This window comes from Lepeophtheirus salmonis, chromosome 10, assembly GCF_016086655.4.
Source record: "Lepeophtheirus salmonis chromosome 10, UVic_Lsal_1.4, whole genome shotgun sequence".
Taxonomy (NCBI): Eukaryota; Metazoa; Arthropoda; class Copepoda; order Siphonostomatoida; family Caligidae; genus Lepeophtheirus; species Lepeophtheirus salmonis.
The window spans coordinates 1,714,324-1,735,065 of NC_052140.2; the positions used below are offsets into that span (position 1 = coordinate 1,714,324).

The 20,742-nt window shown below is 33.3% G+C and overlaps 2 protein-coding genes across 5 annotated transcripts; one reads left to right on the plus strand and one right to left on the minus strand.

Moving 5' to 3' along the window:
* Positions 1-6,961: 6,961 nt before the first annotated feature.
* LOC121125415 (protein GPR107) lies at positions 6,962-9,218 on the plus strand. The gene is made up of 2 exons (XM_040720613.2): positions 6,962-7,464; positions 7,635-9,218. Exons 1-2 carry the CDS (start codon positions 7,188-7,190, stop codon positions 8,861-8,863), a joined length of 1,506 nt encoding a protein of 501 aa, XP_040576547.1. The 5' UTR covers positions 6,962-7,187; the 3' UTR covers positions 8,864-9,218.
* Ask1 (apoptotic signal-regulating kinase 1) lies at positions 9,214-20,371 on the minus strand. 4 transcript variants are annotated; one of them, XM_040720611.2, is made up of 13 exons: positions 19,851-20,371; positions 19,060-19,542; positions 18,726-19,004; positions 18,054-18,660; positions 17,537-17,721; positions 15,902-16,079; positions 15,433-15,832; positions 14,841-15,378; positions 14,417-14,482; positions 12,034-12,340; positions 11,181-11,532; positions 10,682-11,112; positions 9,214-10,023 (listed from the first exon to the last, which is right to left on the minus strand). In XM_040720611.2, exons 1-13 carry the CDS (start codon positions 20,045-20,047, stop codon positions 9,871-9,873), a joined length of 4,176 nt encoding a protein of 1,391 aa, XP_040576545.1. In that variant the 5' UTR covers positions 20,048-20,371; the 3' UTR covers positions 9,214-9,870. The 4 variants fall into 4 exon arrangements, with proteins under 4 accessions (XP_040576545.1, XP_071747495.1, XP_040576546.1 ...); XM_071891394.1 differs by having other exon boundaries at positions 19,060-19,800; positions 19,851-20,156; XM_040720612.2 differs by lacking the exon at positions 14,417-14,482 and having other exon boundaries at positions 19,851-20,348.
* Between the last annotated feature and the right edge of the window lie 371 nt (positions 20,372-20,742).

A 20,742-nucleotide genomic window follows, 5' to 3' on the forward strand; every position in this document is an offset into this window, starting at 1 on the left:
GAAATGCTTATGAAACGATATCTTCTTCCCTTAGTACGCTCTTATTTTTACCGTAGTGCAAAATAAATAGAGTATATTAATAAAGCTATACAGTAAATTAAAGCTTTAATAGTTCATATCCTACTCTTTTGCACAACAATCTATTTTTTTTTAATAAAAAGTTTAATCATAAAACAATTATCCTTTCAATGACATGGAATATCCAGTAAACATTTCTAATTTTGCCCAATTTGATAATAAAACACATAATACTATGATCTACAAGATTATACACTTTCACACTGAAGATCAATAGGAGCTAATTCACAATTGGATCAAACTTTTTGAGGACAAAAAATTTCAGTTGAATATTTTTTGAAACACTTATTTTTTTAATTTGCAAGAAGTTGGATTTTTACTTCAAAAACAACATTTTTAGCTTAATATTAATGAATTTAATTGAAAAAGGTACTGAGTAGGTGTTTAGTACTGTATAACGATTTTAATAGATGTTAAAAATATATAATAGATATTCTTGAAATGATAATTGTTTAATGTTTAAACTTTCTATTTAGGAAAATGTAATTATAATAAAAAATGTGTAAGATATAAGCTGCATTTGCTTTATGAAAATTATAAATTTATTTTGCACTCATGTCAAGGATACAAAAACAGCAAGTTCCGTATTTGTTTCAGTCTTCCCTGAACAAAGTGTACAAAAGAATATGTTACAAGAAATTCCAAATTAAACCTTTTTCCCTTTTAAATCTGTTTTATCTAATAGATAATAGTAAAAAAGACATATAGATACCAAAATCATGTTTCTTCCTTCAATATTAAGGAAGTTATTAACAATTTATCAACGAAAATTCACCCTTTCTTCGTACTGTTTATGTTATAACCTACACCAAAATCTGTGATCTAATAAAATATGATATTAAAATAAAAAAACACAACTTTCTCAAATACCAAGAGAATTGAATCAAATTTTCAGGAATTACAGAGTACAGTATTGTGCAAAAATGATACTTTAAAATAAAAGAGAAAAAAAAGAGAAGTTCAAAATTCAGACAAAGTACTTTCATATTACGCAGTAATAAAGATTGTAGGTGCTAATGTCGGATTAAAAATTATGTTTTTCGCATAAACAAATTAATCAGGAACTTTACAAACTACTAGACAAATAAATTGTTTAACGTCCAATATACCTTTTATTTAATCCATTACAATTTAATGGTAACTTTGAAGACTATTTTGAGATGACTTATTTTCCATCAAATGATGCGATTAAACATTGCAACGGATGAAAAAAAAGTCAATGAAACATTAAGAATTTATCTACATTAAATATGAATAACGTCAAATTGGTTTTCTCGATTTAAGTATTGAAGTTCTTTTTTTCTTTTTTTTCAAGATTGCTTATATGTTGTCAATTCACATATATTTCCCCCTAACAATAATGTAAAAAAAAAATGTTGAACATGAGAATAGATTCTAAAAATATTCAATTATTAATATCTCTTCCATGTATATTTGATTTTTATATCCACTAAATCCCTTTCAAATTCCTCTTACTAAGATCTCAACATGAAGTACTTAACAGCAACTTTACAATATATCTTTGTTCTAAGCCTAGTTTTTAGAAATAATTGTTCCTGTCTCTGAATGATTCACTCTTCATTGAGTCATTCTACAAACAGCATCGTTTTTATGTAGTGTATGACACATACATCCACTTAAAAGACTTTACTTATCAAATGACTATAGTTTTCTTGGTTGCACATGATTCCGCTGAAACAAGAACGAAATTAAGGCTATGTCATCTAAATGACGTATCAAATTATTGTAATTCCATAGATCCTACAGTTCATTATACTTAAAAAACATTCATTGACATGATTAATTATCAAGCGAAGCAAATAGTTATATCAGTCAGGGATTCGGAAACCTTTACTCCTTCTACATGTGAGGTAAAATAAATACGCATTTGATCTTCTTTTAGTTATAAATAATAGGATCCAGAGCAAATATATAGGACTGGGGTCAGTTGAGCAGGTTTTATAAGTACGTTCATAATTTTTTTTTTACAAATTCATTACTTTGATATTTTCACTTCAAGAATCAAAGAATAGTGATAACAGTTTTCTAAAAATAAAAAAAAACACTGTTCAAGTTTAAACTATAAAACGTCTCTTCCATTGTCATATTTTTTTAAACCATAATTATCATAATGACACAACATAAGATTATAAATACATCAAAGCTGAAATCAAACATTGAAAACAAATGTCTTTGTTAATTCATTTATAAAAGTATGACTTGAGTGGGTATTTCGTTTGCTATAACTCAGTCAAGTAGATTTGTATGAAGGAAAGAACCTGAATAATATACTAATTTACCCATTTACTAGTGCATTGTTTTTCAACAAAGATGTTGACTTAAGCTACAGCTCTTGTCTATTAATTATGAACTTATATTTAGGCACTTATGTCTTTTTTCACTGATGTCATAAACTGCATTGTAACTGAAGACGACGTCATCTTGGGGGATCGTATACAAAAAAACTTAACACCTGCATTGAATACTACTTGACTCCAATGATAAATAGTGATAAGTGAAATAAATCAGAGTAATATGTTCTGAAAGTTCACCTAAAATGGCTCAATTTGTACTATAATTGTTTTTGTTTTTTTTTAAATACAAAAGACTAAAGAAAAGTACGATAATTATAGAAAAAATAATTTATTAAGCTTTCCATTGAAATAGTAGACAACACATTAGTATTGTCTACACTAACGCTTCTCAAAGTGAGTGACGCAACCCAATAGGCAATAGGGTACCCGTACCCCTTGAACGTACCAAGAAATACGTATTTCGACATCTAACACATGCACATAATAGTCCCGCTCTTCACATATAGATGGCGCTAGATATTTATTAATTCACGTCATTTTCAGTTTATACCAACCTTCAAAAGACACCTATCGAAATTACATGACAATCTTTTTTTTTAGTTTCTGCGTTATTATGCTATGTGCCTTCACACTTTTGTTATTTCTAAAACAATGGATCAAAAACAGTTTCAAGTTTTAATTTGGCACTGCTGCTTGATTGGAAGAAATTTTGGGGACTCTGCTTCATATAGCAAATAATAATAATAGAAATTATTTGAAAAATGACCGGGAAAAAATGTGGTTTCTTTGTTAAGGCTGGGACATTTCATCCCGTGTGTTAATTTATAAAGAATTTAGATTTTATATATTAATATATTCTTTTTTACATATGAAGCTATAAAATCGGTCTCATGTTCCAATATTCAATAACGTGTCATGTCAATAATAGCTCACCCAGGTCAGTGTGAGTGCTTTATCATTTAACTGCAAAATACATTTGATGTTGACAAAGAACAAGCAACTGCATTAATTTATAAAAATGTTGCATCACTGCCTTAAACAACTGATGCATAATATATGTCCCACTCTTATGTAAAAATAACAGAAATAGAAATTTAACATGGTTACACTGACCATTTGAATGATATTTTGGAGAGGAGCAGCTTAGCTGTCATGTTGTTTTATTAGATCTACTGCAAGCTGCCGTGAGAGGAACAAAATTTTCACAAATCTTACTCCTTATATAGCAAACATATCTAGACTGGAACATATCAACGAGTAAGGAGCAATAGTTTATGGCTTATATGCTACTATGAACCGCCGGTATGCTAAAAAAAGAAACCGAAAATCAACATGGTAACCCTGTTAATTTGAAGAATGTTTGGGAGGAGAGTAGCTTAGCTGCCATGACATTTCATTAGATTGGCTACAGGGAGCCATGAGATGAGAAAATAAACAAAAATCCCTCGCATTATTTAGCGATGATATAGGCGGAAGTTACTGTGATGTCGATCCTAAGGTCAATCTGAGTCCAACAAGGACTCGCACTTATAACTTCAGAGCAAACCGTCGTTGTTACCCTCCGAATGTCATTAGAAGACACACTCCTTATTACTTTATATTAAGATGTTCTGTCCTCAACAAGGGCACTCTGTATTTTACACGATTGTGGAATAAATACTTCGTTGCTCGATGCTATCGTTTTTAACTGACGCCAAAACAACAAACAACGTCTTAACTGGACAAATATAGCTGTCACAGGCGCTCACGTGATCGACTCAGACCGATAATGGACCGACCCAAAACTTTACTCTATACATACTCATAATTTCCTCTCTTTTTAATATGACGTACAATCTCAATTACCCAATTATTTCGTTGATCAAATTTCTTTATAGTCCAAAGATACAATCAAAAATAACTGTACTTCGTACATTCATACAGATACACCTTGCTTTATTAATGAAGATATTCAGGTATTAATTACTTACTTTTCATGTATTATTGCGGAGATTTTTTTGCTTTATGAATGCTAAACAGGGGCGTCCACAAGGAGATAGGAGGCTGAAGGGTCCGTAGCCTCCCCCAAATTGATATTTTTTTAAATTGTTATCAATATATAAAATGATCCGTTGTTCTAAAAATTTTAAGTATTAAAATTTTCGAAAATTTGTTATTTGTTCATATTGAATCCCTTCCAAAAATTTTAACTCTATTTTTTTTTTTATAAAAGTTCGCTTCCGAAAAAAATCCCTCCAAAAATAAAATACTATAATAGTAAGTTAATATTTTTTAGTAGCTATGAGATCGTGCAATTTGTTACAAAATTGAGGTATACTTAGATTTACGCAAAATGTGACCTAAACACGTGCCGGGGCAACTTCTACCTATATAATTGCAAGTACGGAGTAGGATTCATGATCTAATAAAACGTCATGGCAGTTAAGCATCTCTTCTTCCAAACATCCTTCAAATTGTCAGGATTAACACGTTAATTTTCGGTTTCTTTTATTTTTAGATATTGGTAGGTCATATTTTATAGAACTTTAGTTATATCTATGGCAATATACAAAAAGGAAAATCTAGTGTAGAATGGGCATGTTAATAACAAAAAAGAAACCGAAAATCAACATGGTAACCCTGACAATTTGAAGAATGTATTGAAGGAGAGAAAGAATAATAATGCTCATGACGGTTCATTAGATTATCTACAATCAGCTGTGACAAGAGAGGAAGAACAAAAGGATATAAATATGAACATTTGCTAGAATTATTCCGCTGTCGATTCCCAATTCTACTCTCAGTCCAACAAGGACTTATAATTATAACTTCGCCACAAATCCTCATGGTCTTTTATGAGCACGCACGAATGTTCAATCAGGTTTTGAATATAGTTGAATGTAGTAGAAAGAGAAGTTCACTACTCAGGAGCTACAAATGAATGGCAACAGTTGAGGAGAATAAAATTCCTTCTTTATATTACCAATTGCAAATTAAAGTTCAAGTTAAAAGAACGACCAGATTCACATCATTGGCTATATGTCTAGTCTTATTTCCTCAGAGATTAGAAGTTGTGATGGATTAGAAATTCTCTTAGGGAGAACAACGCCACGAAACTTAAAACATCATTTGATAAGGTCTTCCGATAAAAATCCATAAAATATGAAATCAACTCGGGTTTGCTTATCATTTTAGTATTTATGTCCGAACTTACGTCATGATTAAATAATATAATTCGGTTATTATAGAATGGATATTATATCATAAATATAAATGATCTAACTTGCATTGGGATCAAGGAAATATGTAATATAAATGTTAACCACAAGGCTATACATCAAGTAGTGAAACGAATACTCCGTGATCACTATTTATCCAAATATAGTTGACTTTATGATAACTTATTTGTCCGCTAGGAGTGTGGAATAGATTTCATTATTACTTCATAAGACTATAAATAAATAACTGTAGGTCTCCATTCATTCACCACCCTTTTTACAGAATTAACAAGTTGAATTCTTCGAAGGGAAGAAAAAGTTGCATTCGTCATGTGAGAAAAGTGATGTCATCTGTGGTATCATAAAAAGTGTCATCTTGTATGGAAAAATATATTAATAATACGATAAATCTACTCCAGTATTTGGCCACTAGGTTTATAGCTTTGCCTCAACTGATTATCTTTAGACCTAAAGATACTCTTCCAATGGAAAAATTATCTAATTATTATTCATAATTTTTAGAAAAATTCAAAACCCTTTCCTCTTTTGCAGTCGTTTACAAATAAACAAGGTAACGTTTCGTTAAAAACGCAATAGATCGTAAATATTTTCATTTATATGATACGTTATTTCAGGTGTGCATTTGACACAGCTTCGTTAGGGATCGGAAATTATGATAATGTAACGAAGCCTCAAAAATGCGTTTGCCAACATGGAAGCTAAAATAAATTGTTAAATGCTCCAAGTAATATTTATTTATCGTCAAACTCATATAATATCATTTCTTCATAAATCAATTAATGATTCCTACAATTAAAGAAGAGCTTAATATGACAAAATTTACATAACATGTTGTTGTCAGCTGTCGAAGTCACAGCCTCTTTCCTTCTTATTATTAGGGTTCTAAACGTTGATTGGGTAAATTAGAATGATCTCTTGTTAAGCTTTGGACAATTTCCAACAATTATTAAATCCATGGTTGGGAAGAATTGGCTAACTACCATCTGATTTTGACCCCCCTTTCCTGCTTCCTTTTTGGAAGAAAGGTTGCGAGGTACACTTATGGTAACGACGTGGGATATTTAGGAAAATTAAGCCAGCATAATATTTTACGTTTACTCAATCAATGTATTTGACAAACTTACAAATTTCTAATGAAGGATGTTTATTTTGATAAATTTAATCCATCACTAATTGTAGTAATGACGTCATCTTTAGGAAATCTACATTTAAAAAGAATTAATATAAGTATTTAAAAAAGGAGAAATGTTTCTCTCTTTTTCTCTTTCTTTATTTCCAACATCCTGCTAGCTAGCTATGAACTAAAAACCTAAATAGCAAATATTATTAAATACCAAACGCGCTGCTGTTGAGTACGGAGCAGCACTAATTGGTTGCAAGTGATTTAAAAAGATACAAATTATGACGTCACTTCTCTCTCTATATGAAGCACAGCTGCAGCCTACCAATTAATACTTATTTATTAGTTTTTATCGTCCTTCTGATTCTGAAAACTACATACATAATAAATATTTCAGACAATTACACATCGCCGCGTTCGACCTGCAGTGATTTTCACTAAATAACATCCATCATTATGAGGTTTTCCTCGATCCTCTGGACTCTTCTCCTTTGTTTGGGGTGGACTCATGCTCGGAAACATCATTTAGTCGTCTCGGATGATTCACGTTTCTCATTCCCCATATCCAAATTTGGATTCTATGTTGGAGGATTCCTCGATGTCAATTTGACTCACTTTAAAATGTCGAATACAACGCCAGTGGATTACCTGGGGTTCACCCTCGAGCGCTCATTATCGAGGGCTGTATATAGCCTTGATTCTGACGTGGAGCCTCGATCCTGTCCTCTTTCAGGTTATTTTTAGACCCAAAGATTTTATTTTCACCTCTTTTAATTTAGAAGATCTGAGCAATACTATTAATTTGGGTACAAATGTTTTCTTGAACTCTTTTATTTTCATTTTCCCGCAAGTTCTTTGTTTCATTGAATTATAAATAAAATCTTTGGCTCTATTTGTTTTCAGTCCGTAGCAATGAAGAGACAATGACTCTATCCTTAGACTTTCCCTCCGGTAAAGTCATCAAATATGTTCCAAAGGAATTTGAGTCACTTCGGATCTTACCTTCTGAAATACCTTTAATTCAAGACCCAGAAACCGGGTTTTTCTCAACTACATTTCGTGTTATAATTGATTCCGTGAATCAACAGGGTCTCTACGGCTTTTACTTTCACAACTGTTTGACTCCTTTACTTTCAACAAAGGTTTCATTTGATTTGAAAGTGACGGAAATGAATGGAGAGAGTTATTTAAGTGCTGGAGAGATGCCCCTACCTTCATTGTACTTATTTGCAAGTATACTGTTTTTCATATCTGGTGTATTATGGGTAATTGTTTTGCGAAAAAATGGCTCAGAGCGAGTTTTCCGTATTCATTGGATCATGGCTGCTCTTGTGTTTCTCAAATCCCTATCTCTGTTCTTTCATGGTGTCAATTACCATCAAATCGAGATACATGGGATCCACATTGAGAGTTGGGCAGTTCTCTACTACATTATTCATTTATTAAAGGGAGGACTTCTCTTTTTTACGATCGTGTTGATTGGATCTGGATGGGCATTTATTAAGCATATCCTATCCGATAAGGAAAAAAGGATATTCATGATTGTTTTGCCTATGCAGATATTGGCAAATGTGGCGTATATCATTGTGGAAGAGTCGGAAGAAGGAGATGTGAATCACAATTATTGGAAAGATATCTTTATCCTTGTGGACTTAATTTGCTGCGGTGCCATTTTCTTACCCGTTGTTTGGTCTATTCGCCATTTACAAGAGTCCTCTGGCACAGATGGAAAAGCATCCATCTCCTTGGAAAAACTGAAGCTCTTCAAGCACTTTTACATAATGGTAGTGTGTTACATTTATTTTACGCGAATCATCATCTATCTCCTCAAAATCACCGTACCATTTAAGTACGAATGGTTGGATGAAACCTTTTTGGAGGCTGCTACCTTCATCTTTTTCGTTTCCACCGGATATAAATTCCGCCCTGCATCAAATAATCCATACTTCTCTGTTCCAACAGATGACTATGAAATAGAGGAAGTCCTTGTCGGCAAAACAGCTATCAATGAGCAAGTCATCAATCGAATTAAACAAAAAGACACCATGCCCCTCTTACAGGATGATGATTCAGACGATGATGAGGGTCTCATTTTCATTCCTGAATCTGGAAAACCAGAGATACTAAATTAAGACGTAGGGCTCTTTCCTTCTTCTTCTCCTTAAAGAAGTGGATGCCGTTTATGACCTAAATATAAAATTATAATTATATCAATTTGCTAATTCTCAGCTTTTCATACAATTCGCGCGTAAGATTCAAATATTATACACGTAGCAGAAGTACTACAATTTATTATCTAATCAGTAAATTCATTTTGCGGATATTAATTTATTTTCAAATTAATTGTATATAAGTGAGTGGCAACATGTATTGACAGATGGACTAGGAGAATAATATTTATTATATATATTGATATTAAGTAATATACTTTTTTTTTTGTTATTCCGTTTGTTTAGTTGTTTTAAAAATAAAAACATAAATATTTAAGTAATAATTTATTATGATTAATTTATATAAGTTGATCATTCATGCTTGATAAAACTATAATCTGACAACACCATAGACAAAAAGGGTCCTTAAAAAAGGATAAAATAAATGAAAACTAGTCAAAGATGACGAACATTTCATCAAGATTCCACAAGGTGTGAAAAAAAAGAAGAACTTTAGATAAGAGCCGGCCTCAGTGGTTGCAGTGGATCCTGCACTTGATTGTTTGAAAAAAGACGTAAGAAATTTATTTCCCAAATAAATTTAAAAAAAATTGAGAAAAATTATTTTCTAAAAAAAGTAATTAAATAAAATATGGGCTCAATTGATGAAGGTCATTTTAAAAAGAAAATAAAACACTACTGTATTAAAATAAACAGTAATTCGATAAAAATGAAATAAAAGGTTTTAAAAAAAGTCCATTCAAAAATATTTTTTTTAGGAAAAAAAAAAATCCAAAATCCAAATTGCAATTACCTTTATCTCAACCTAGATTGGGATTTATGCCTCAAACAATCAATTATACATATGCCCCCACAATAGCTAGGGCCAACCTTGATCTTTAGACAGTTTATAAAGTAAATATATACTATAATTGTTCATGTATGGCCCTAAACAGTCATTAAAAAAGTTACAATGAGCAGAAATATCATTATAAAAAAGAGTTTCTGTCTTTTCTCTCTCGTATAATACTGATAGCTCTCCATACTCTCAACTCTGGTCCTGTACGTAGCCCCAGTCTTCTTAAATCCTCACGTGTTACATGTTCAGTCACGTCTTCATAGTTTAGATCCTCAGATGCAAACTAAATAAAACATTAGACAATTATATTTATGTTGTGTACAAGTTGGGTTGTCTCTACAAGTTGTAACTTGTATTCCGAGCAGATTGTACAAGTTAAAATTTCTACGTCTCATTAAGCTTAAGTCAATCTAATGATTGACTATTCATAAATGATACCATTTTCTTATAATCTATTAAAATTACTTGGTTATTATGTATTTAGGAGTAATTTAACTCTTTATAATCTGTCACATAATACTTATCAATTCATAATTTTCACATTCAAATATTGTAAAATTACACCATTAATGTACATCGATCATACGCGGAATATCTAATTACTGTTATCAGAGTTGTAAAAAATATGACCTATAACGGATGTGAGACTTTGTAGATCTAACCTGAGCAGTTATTAATTTTTCAAATTGTTAAGGTTGCCGCCGCGTTCATTTTTGTTTTCTTTTTCTTTAACATACCGGTAGGTCATATATTTTTACATTTATAATTATCCGTATATCAAGCACACTTAAACCCTTTATCTCATTTTAACGTTTCAACTTGTACAATTTGCTTATACAAGTTACAACTAGTATACGACTTATATATATTATATGGCTATTCTACACACAACTATTTTATCACTTATCAGTTACTGATTGAAAACAAAAAAAGAAAAATACCTTTGAAATTGATTCATCATTTAGATTAAGAGTTTTTAGCCAATCAATCAAATAAGGATCACCACTAGAAAGGGTGGAGGCTGTATCAGAGGCTGAGCAAGAAGAAGAATCGATGGAAGGAGCAGTAGTTTTTCGAAGACTTTGTATTTGTCTCCTTTGATCCGATATGTTCATTTTGAGTAAGTCCTGGTGACATCGATTCAACTCAAGAAAATCCTTCCAAAGTTTGCAATTCTCTTCCCTGATGTCTTCTAATTGTCGGCTAAAGTCAGGCCTTCGAAGAGCATTTGAGCTCATTGTTGACAGAGTGGATGAGGTCGTGTGAGGAAGGGTTGAAGGGAATGGATTGGACTGCTGTCGGGAGTAGGATGAAGTACGTGATACTGCTCCAGTGGTGGGTTGTACTATGATACTGTTTCTACTCGACGGATCTACATATGTACAGAATAGACAGGAGGATATTAATGAGGTCGTGTACTTTATTTGACAACAATAATACCTATGCAAAAGGATTGCAGTTGTTCTTGGAGTTCCAATTCATTTCCTTCAGATTGAATATTGGACGGCATTAGATGTTGTCCTAATTCAGGAGAGAGTATGAGAATGGCTGCTTGAACAGCATTTCTTATTAGATTGTCAAGGGCAAAGACCCAATGTGGCTGAATATTATGAAGTCGGAACATGGGACTGGCAGCATCTTGAAATATGTAGAGTGCGAGTTGCATTTGATTGATTTTGGCCCCATCATAATCTAGCTCATCTTTTAATTTAGAGAGAGCGGATTCCAAAGGAGAAATATTTTGTTCAGGAATGTAGCCACGTATTCCATCGACAATGATTTGAAGTTGTGACTAAATTCCAAACAAGGAAAAACAAAAGAATAAGTGAAATGATGGCTTATAATATAAATAGTTTAACACATCATAGATTGTAATTATAAATATAGTGCTCCACACAAGATTTGAATTCATTGACAATAATCATATGATAGCATATCACAGAGTGCATACAATCAGCATGGCATCAAATGACGACATAAACAAAATTGATCAATAATGTTAGGAATGTATGTAAGTAGGGTTGTGTTAGTTTTTTTTAAGAACTGAAGACGTCAGTCCCGTACAGTTCAGTCTCGGTTCGGTCCATTTCAGTACTGCATACCAAAACTTAGTAGATTTGGTCCTTGATGACGTCACTCAACTTGATTTCTTCTTCTTTTAATCAGTTCTAGTACAGATATTCCGAAGGACCGCCAGTCTCAAGGACCGGTCCTAAGACTGAACCGAATAAATAAGGACTGATACAACACTGTAAGTAGGGTACTAGCTAAAAAGATATATTTTTATTATTACCTGAAATAGACAGGTGTCAGGGACCTGTTTCAGAAGAGCCTCATGCCATTGCGAGCATATCCGCATTCGATCAGCTTGAAGGACTTTGACAAGTGTAGCACGTCGCTGTGAGTCCTTTTTAAGGAGGTAAAAACCGTCTTGTTGAATACAATCATCACGTGGCGCAGTAGAAGTGTCAAGGACCTCTGGAGAGTGTAATATTCCAGTGTTGGAATGCCGTCGAGAACCCAGCTCAAAAAAAGATTCTGAGATGTTATCTTCAGGTGAGATCGGTGTGAGGCCTTGAACTAATCCAGAGTCCGCCGTACTGTAAAAATAAAGAGGTAGAAATGAATGCGGGATTTGCAAGGGAAGAGTATTTAAATGGTCTGACTAATAATTACGACGTCCTTTATTATTATAGGTAAGTAAAAGGCCATTTGTGTAATGTGTTACACATATATTATACATAGGCCTTGAAATGTAAGCAATCAATGTGTGAGTAAGTACCTAAGTGGTCGGTACACAGAAAAGAAAATATTTTGAGAGGAAACGCAGGAAGTGGATTTATTTGAAATGACCGCCATTTTCCGACTGGCGGTAAACTTCCATCTCTTTGTTTTAGTTAAAGCAGGAGCAGGAGGATGATGCATGGAAGAAGAGTTGGAGGAATGCGAGTTGGAGGGACGTTGGTATGGAAGGAGCCAGTCACGGGTTGAGACATGGTTATCAGGGATCATTAATTTTAAACCATCACTTTTTAAACGTCTTCGCTTCAAAGACATATTGTTATGACTGGAATCCCGAGGGTTCGTTGTATATTTTGTTAATTATTTTCCCTTATTTTGTGATCACTCTCAAATTTATCCGCAAAATATGTTTACTGTACATATATACAGTAGTACTGTACTACTACTACTACAATACTACAGGAGGTACTTGTTGTTAGATATATTTTTTGTTAACTATTTATGAATATAACGTCATATTCGGCACGAAATGCGCGCTGGTTTATAAAAAGCCAAATGATCTCATCCTACACACACTCGTGTTATGACATCATGATATCACCATTCCGCTTAACTCACAAGCTATTCTTATGAAGATAATAGTTCTACTATGTACTACTACTATGCAGCTTACGCACAAGTCATCACTCTATTATTACATAAATTCTATATTTAGTTCGACCCCCTTCTTCTTTCAATATCAGCTAGCCTCTACCTTCATAAAAAATAATAATTTATCGTTTCTATTTGAACACATATGATGATAGTAGTCAGAACTCGTTTGTTGGAGCATCAAACACGTGTGTGGATCCCTCCTCCTTCATTTCATGATTGATCAATCGGCACAGAGGTTTAATATAGTGCTGGATTTTTGTCATTTGTAAATATTTTTCTCGATTCATTAATATGACTCTATGTTTGACCACTGGGTGTCGCTCAAAGTGGAAATATTCTCCTTTGATTTGACGTCTAAGTCGCAAATACTATTTACTATTTAACTAAGTAACAGTCAAATATCACAACTACTAAAAAACACTTGTCTGTAAAATAAACACATTATTGATATTAGTCTAAAGATTTGTTGGAATTAGACATTGTATGAAGCATATACTTATTATCAGTCATTCATGTAGAGCAGGGGCGTTCAAAGTGGGATAGCTGGAGGGGCTGTAGCCCCCCCTCCCCCAAATCAAGGAATATTTGTGTTCCTTACTAGAATTTTTTTCCGCTTAAGTAGCGAGTACAAAAAGTCATTCGACCAAATTACGGAGGATAGCAAAAATGTTAATTTTTGGAAAAATTCCAAAAACCAAGCAAGGCAATTATAATCGTAAAAATATACTTGTTAAATATGTAAGACCCCACGCATGACTACCAAAACACCTTTAAGTACACCAAATGATTGAGCATCAGAGTGCAAATCCACTCATAAATTTGATACAAATTCTACCAATTACAATATAGTATTAATTATTATTTGAAATTCCCACGCATTTTTCAAAGAAGGAGAGAGAAAAAGAGAGGTTGGGTTGAAATTAATTCCTAATTTTCTAGCTATATCATAATGTTAAGTTATTATATTTAGAGGTATATATACAACTATTTATCATATATACTTATAAACATCGAGTTACTTCATACAATCAACTAAGCGAGGCTATATCAATTTTTATTTCATCTCCTAATAAATTATACACCTACACCATTTTTCCCCTTCTCTTTGTGAACTGTTTTTCAAAAAGAGTGCGCATTCAAATATTAGATTATGAAAGAGTTTCATTAATTAAGTCTAGTAGTTAGTTAAATAATGTTATAATTTAATTTGGGTCAAACTTTTATAGAAATCCCATCACCTCCTCATATGTTACGCGTATGTTCATATTAATAAATCTAACCTTGTAGGATCAGGGCTCAACCAACCAGGCTCTAAACTAGTTTTTCTTTTATTCGAATCTCCATCTCTGAAATGAAAGAGAAATGCCACACTTAATGACTTTCTAGTCGTACAATCAATCATAATTTCTATCGCCCCCTTTGTCTATATTTGATGTCATCTTTTCTTAAATTCCTTGTATTTAAAGTTTAAAGATTGATGTTTATATATTATACAGAGACTATCAATACCTATGCAAAAGAAAGCAGTAAAGGAATTTCCCAGACGTAAAATATTTAAATATGATTCCTACAAAAGCACTTTGGGCAATATAATTATTTATAAAAGTTTTGATTGGATATTCAGTCTCAAACAACTGAAATACACATCCTCTCATAGAGATTTACAATAAACAAACCCTGAAGATTTATATAAATACAACTTACGAGCTTCCTTCAATTTTATCATTGTCCAGAGTAGAAAACTTATTTATGGGTCTTCCAAGCTTTTCTCCAGGAACAGAAATACTCCGACTCAATTCAGTATTCACCTGTATCCTTGACATCTTTTTCTTACTTGCATCAATAATAAAGGAATCTTCCAACAAATCTGATGCCTTAGGTCGATTTTCCGCCTCAGGAACAAAGCATCGAGATATAAACTGCTGAGCCTTGGTAGAGAGCTCCCCAGGAATTTCCGGATGCATTTTGTAGAATCCTACTTTAAACATAGCTGCTTCTGGTGAGCCCAGTTCAATAAAAGGAGGTTTCCCGGTAGCCATTTCTACTACCGTACAGCCAAGGGACCAAATATCGGCAGGGGCTCCATATCCACGAGCTCCTTTGTCAATGACTTCAGGAGCCATATATTGAATTGTACCTGTGAAGGTTAGAGTGCTTGGACAGATTCCTGCGAGTCTTTTTGATGTCCCAAAATCTGATATTTTGACTATTCCGTTGTATGTATTCACGAGCACATTGTCTCCTGAAATAATTGAATTATCTTCAAGGTCAGACACCTATCTATGTATTCACGTACCTTTGATATCCCTATGAACAATTTTTTGGTCGTGCAAATATTTGAGTCCTTCAAGTATTTGTTTAGAGTAATGTACCATGGTCAATTCGTTCCCTTTAAGAGGGCCCCACTTATCTCGTAGAAGAGAAGATAGAGATCCTCCAGGAACTTGTTCCATGAATATTTTAAAGTACCCCTCTTCAGAAATAGATCCTAAATACTGTACAATATTCCGATGGCGCAATTGTGAATGAAGCTTAATCTCTTCATGCAAGGGTTGAACATCTCCCAAGTTTTTTTCAGGAACTTCTTTTACGGCTATTTTGACTTGAGTGTTTAGGTCCAATGCCGCATACACAACTCCATAAGTACCGCGACCAAGGATGATCCTTGTTCCAGTACTATCTAACTCATATTCAAACTAAATAAGGATACATAAAAATGGGTATCAGGATCATTGGAAGAGAGAGGAAACACGAATCGAAATTACCGAAATGGGAACATTTTCAAGCTCAGTGTCCAAATCAGTGATCATGCCTTCTTCATCTGCTGTAAGCTTAAGGACAAGATCAAAGAAGCATTCTCTCCAAAATCCTGATGGGAAATACATTTGGAAATCATCGGAGTGGATGTATAAGAACAGACAGCGGTCATCTCGTTTGTAGTTTCTACATAGAATAATAAAATGGAAAATAAATATATTTACATTGAAGGAAGAAACCTCCTAGATAAATGCAATTAATTAATTAATGATTGTGATTGGATAATGAGGTAATTGTTATGTATTATAATATATAATACCCATCATGTAAGAGCTCTTTATAGAATAAGGCGTTCTATAGAAGAAGAATAGGGAGGAAATGCTTTAAAAGTATTACTAAAGCAACCTTGTTATCTATTGATTAACACATCAAGTGATAATAATGAATAGCAGGCTCAATAAATGGTAAAAAAAATTCCGAATCAATTCCTGTAAGAAGATTCTCAGTGCATGAATTACAAATGAAACAATAATGATCACTCGGTAGAGCGCATAACCCCCACCTAAAATTAAATTGAGCTATGATTGATTATACATTTTTTTACTTTTTGTGTTAGCTTGACTTCTCAAAATTTAAGGACCTTTTACATGTATAATCTTCGTACCAAATTTGATCAAAATTGATAAGTAACTTTTGCCGTAATCCCGGTGACAAACAGGGGAAAAAACTTAGTTCCTCCGTTCAAATAAATTTTCGGAGGTAACATATGGAGGCCATATATTTAATTCTAAAGACGGATTTGAGAATCTTCGAGTACTAGCTCGGAGTTATGAGGCGTCCACAAACAGACAAACTTTGCTTTGTTAATATAGAAAATACTTTCCCAACAATCCCGAATGATACTTTACGTTTTTCATGAGCACACTCACATGAAGTTACTCAATAATTCAATGTTCTCTCCTCAAGAGTGAAAGAATAATTATACTTACGATTTACAGCTCTAAATATATGTACTCCCCCTATTTTTTTAATATGAGGTGCTGAGCTTTAGCTACACACGCTCCTTGCTAAACATCCTTTAAAGACACATTAACTATTTCTTATATTTATATATGTAGTCAAGCTCATTATTAAAAATGAGTCCTCTTCAAACAATCAAACTTTACTTTATTTATATAAATAATATATTTTAACCAAACAAATTGATAGAACAGTGCAGGGCATGGGCGCCCAATAATTTATTAAGTAGTAGTATTATTGCCCTTATTAATGGTGTGTCATTCATAATAACTCAAATCATGCTCTTTCCCGTGATTACGGACATGTACAATCATCTTAATCGGGAGAACTGTGGAGGTTGTTGACTAACAACGGTAGCCATAAAGAACATAAATATGGGTTTTGTTTTGTTTACCTTAATTTTATTCATAGAATTTCCTCATACAAAAAACAAGGGCTCAGTACTACACTATTGTGGGCGTCATCCTTGAATAAGTTCATCATTAATAATCACAACATATCCACGAAAACCTTACACATTCACTATTTTTAGGGCACGTTTTATGTTACATATTAATTATATGTAGATATATTCAAACGATGGAGTAATAAGTAATACCATATTCAATAAATACATGACTTACGTTACAGTTTTGATCATAGGAGCTGTGAGGAGCCAGTCATGAACCTGTCGGCATTTTGAATCTAAAGATCCCGAATGTATACATTTGGAGCAAATGTTTGTAATGTGAACAGACTTTTCTTCAATTTCGAGATTGATTGTGACGAAACTTGGCATATATACTTTGGTAGGTTCCCAAATTAAAATCTAGTAGATAAGGATTATACAAAATTAAGTATATATATGTATATAATAACCTAGAAATCGTTAATTTAGAAAAGATAGACATTTTTAAGTCTACCTAATATAGTATTGATACATTTCAAACAATTCCATTACATAATACAAAATAAGACTATTTAGTATTTATTAGGAATATTACAGTATATATACATAATTGACAGCTCGTCAATTAACGAAAAATATGTACATTGATGCATGAAACGAAAAAAGTCTTAATTGGAGATTTTATAAAATTCTGAATGGATAATTATGCATCAAGTACGGAATGACACTTCAAAGGATAAAAATTAACTTACAGGAAATCGGATAGAATTAGTGGACTCTTCATCAATTGCAAACGAAAAATACTCTAGCCAAAAGTCAAACAGTTTATTCTCATTCCCTCCATCCGTGGAGGAGCATTTTTTCCGCCGAAATCTTGAGATGAGTGTTATATTTCCAATGGTTGACTTCAAGTACCATTTGGGAGGCTTCAAGCCAAACATGCACTCAGCTGCTGAGACAGCTTTGTTGTAGTCTTCAGCAAGAACAGATATTTCGAAAAAAGTTGCGACATCCCAATAATCCTCCAAATTTTGAAGACTTCCCTTCTTTCCAATAAGATTATTAAGGACCATTCCTATCCTTTGAAGTTCGGGAGATGTAGCAAAGTCTTGGCCACTAACGACTAAGAGAGTAGCTAGGTTGATTCCAGCATACTCGTTTGGCTGTACTTGAAATCCTCGTCTGTACCAATGGATTGCTGTTTCTAACATGGCCTTGTCAGTGTATTCAGATTCCACAAATTTGTCCTTGCAAATCCTTCCACAAAGACATATAATATCAGGTACTTCGTATTCTTTCTTTTCCAGTGCCTTGGTTATAAGTTTATAGGCTTTCTCCCTATCGCCTTCCTTATGACGCCTAGGATTAAAAGGATGACATTTATATATCCACCAATGCACCGTGCATGCAATAGGAATGTATACCTATTCAATGCAAAGGCAAACAGAAAAATGATGGCACTATTTTGTGTATAGGAAGACCTGTTGGGAAGAGTCCCCAGATCCTGGACTAGCTGCACCATTGCATCATAATCTTGAATCTCTCTAAATGAAATTAACATGTTATGTACAATATCAGTTGATAATATATTGGGATCGTCAAGTCGTCGCCTCATTTTTTGTAGAGAGTCCCGGAGCTCATTCCCACTCAAGGTCTCTCTACATTTTCTTAAGTCTGATAGGAACTTTTCTTTCATATGGACTCTGAAAAAGTAATGGTCAATCTTATCTCACTAATAAAATCATAATGACGTCGTACTTTGATTGTATTTCCATTTCTTTGAGATAGTAAGTCATTTTGGCTGATAGAGGTATCCGTACATTTTCAGAAAGACTAGGAGTACATGAGTCAGTGACAACAATGCTTCCATCAACCAAGTGATATAATAGTAATACATAATTCGAACAAAAAGATTTGAGAGCAGAGGACGTTTCTCTATCCGTGTCCATACAAAGTAAAATATTTTGTTTCATTCCAAAGCTTTCTCGTACCCCTAAATGATAAAACAAGGAACGTTGTTGAGTAAGTACACTCAAGTCCACAACAGCAACATCCGCGTTATAGAATGAGTCAATCACGTTCACTTCCCCAAAATCCAATCGCTCAAATTGTATATGATGAAGATTTGCACTGGAGGAAGAACATGAGGATTTAAGGTCCTCAAATGCGGCTTTTCGATCATTGAGATGAAGAGGTTGATAAAGGTCCATTACACAGCAGACTTCCATCTTAAGTACATTCCTAATAGTAATAAATAATATAAGTACTTTATAAAAATGGATTTCCCAACATATTATTATGTTCGTGAACGTGAGAAGAGTATACATCCATTTATTTATTTTTACACAAGTAATGCAGATAAGTTAATTAAAGATGGTTAATCCATGTCTCTTCACTCTTCCAACATTATATTGATGAGTAATTACAATAATGGAATAAATAACGCGGATGAGACATCATCCTTCTAGTGGATTACTATTCTTTTGTTGTCATAAACACCTGAGTACATATGATAGTACTAATGCTCTACTCTAGTAAAAAGTACTTACTTAAGAGAATTTGTTCCAATGGGCTGATTGTTATTATTTGAGGTTTTTCCAGAGCTGCCGTAACTATCCGTTTGTCCCTCAGAAGAAGAGTTATTTTCGAGTTCCATATTTATTGTGGATGACTTTTGTTGTTGTTGCTGCTGATCCGTGACTTTCTTCCATCTGGATGAAATGGCGTCAAAAGCTACTAAGAACATGAATCGAGAAGTCAATCAACAACTAATAACTTATTATGATGATTTCTTTTGTATAGTATTAAGGACATGTTTGAGCACGACTTCTTCAGCACTATTAGTTAGTTACTATAAATATGAAGTTTATTATTACAGTAGAGCATAGGACTGTGCTGATTCTAAGCTAATAAGAAGCAGGAGAAAGACACGCACTTATTATCGCGTAGGTACCGCAGGAGCAACTGCTTGCTCTCTGTGTATTTGTGTATAATGTATATTTTTGTAATGTCGACATTTTGATGCAGAAACCTATATATGTGTGTGTAGGATACTACATAACATTATTATAACTTATAAAAATAAGTAACTAAGTATATAGTACTACTAGGACTTAGGAGGACGAGGGCATTCATTAATTTAAATATAATACACACGCCGTGAAGCAAGTAGGATTAATAATGGCGGGGGAACTCAAGGAGTAGTAGTAGCAACAGCAAGCCGAGGAGTTGTAGGCATCAATTCACAAGTCAAACCAAGAAGAAAACGCTTTACTTGACTAGGTACATTATATGATTCATTCATAATAGTATAAGGCACCTATTTGAAAGGAGAAGAATAGTCATAAATTGTGGTTCTTCTAGCCCCTGGTTGGTTGGTGGGTTGTTTTGAGATAAAGAAACCCACGAGTCTTCTATATTTTATTATTCACGTTACAACAG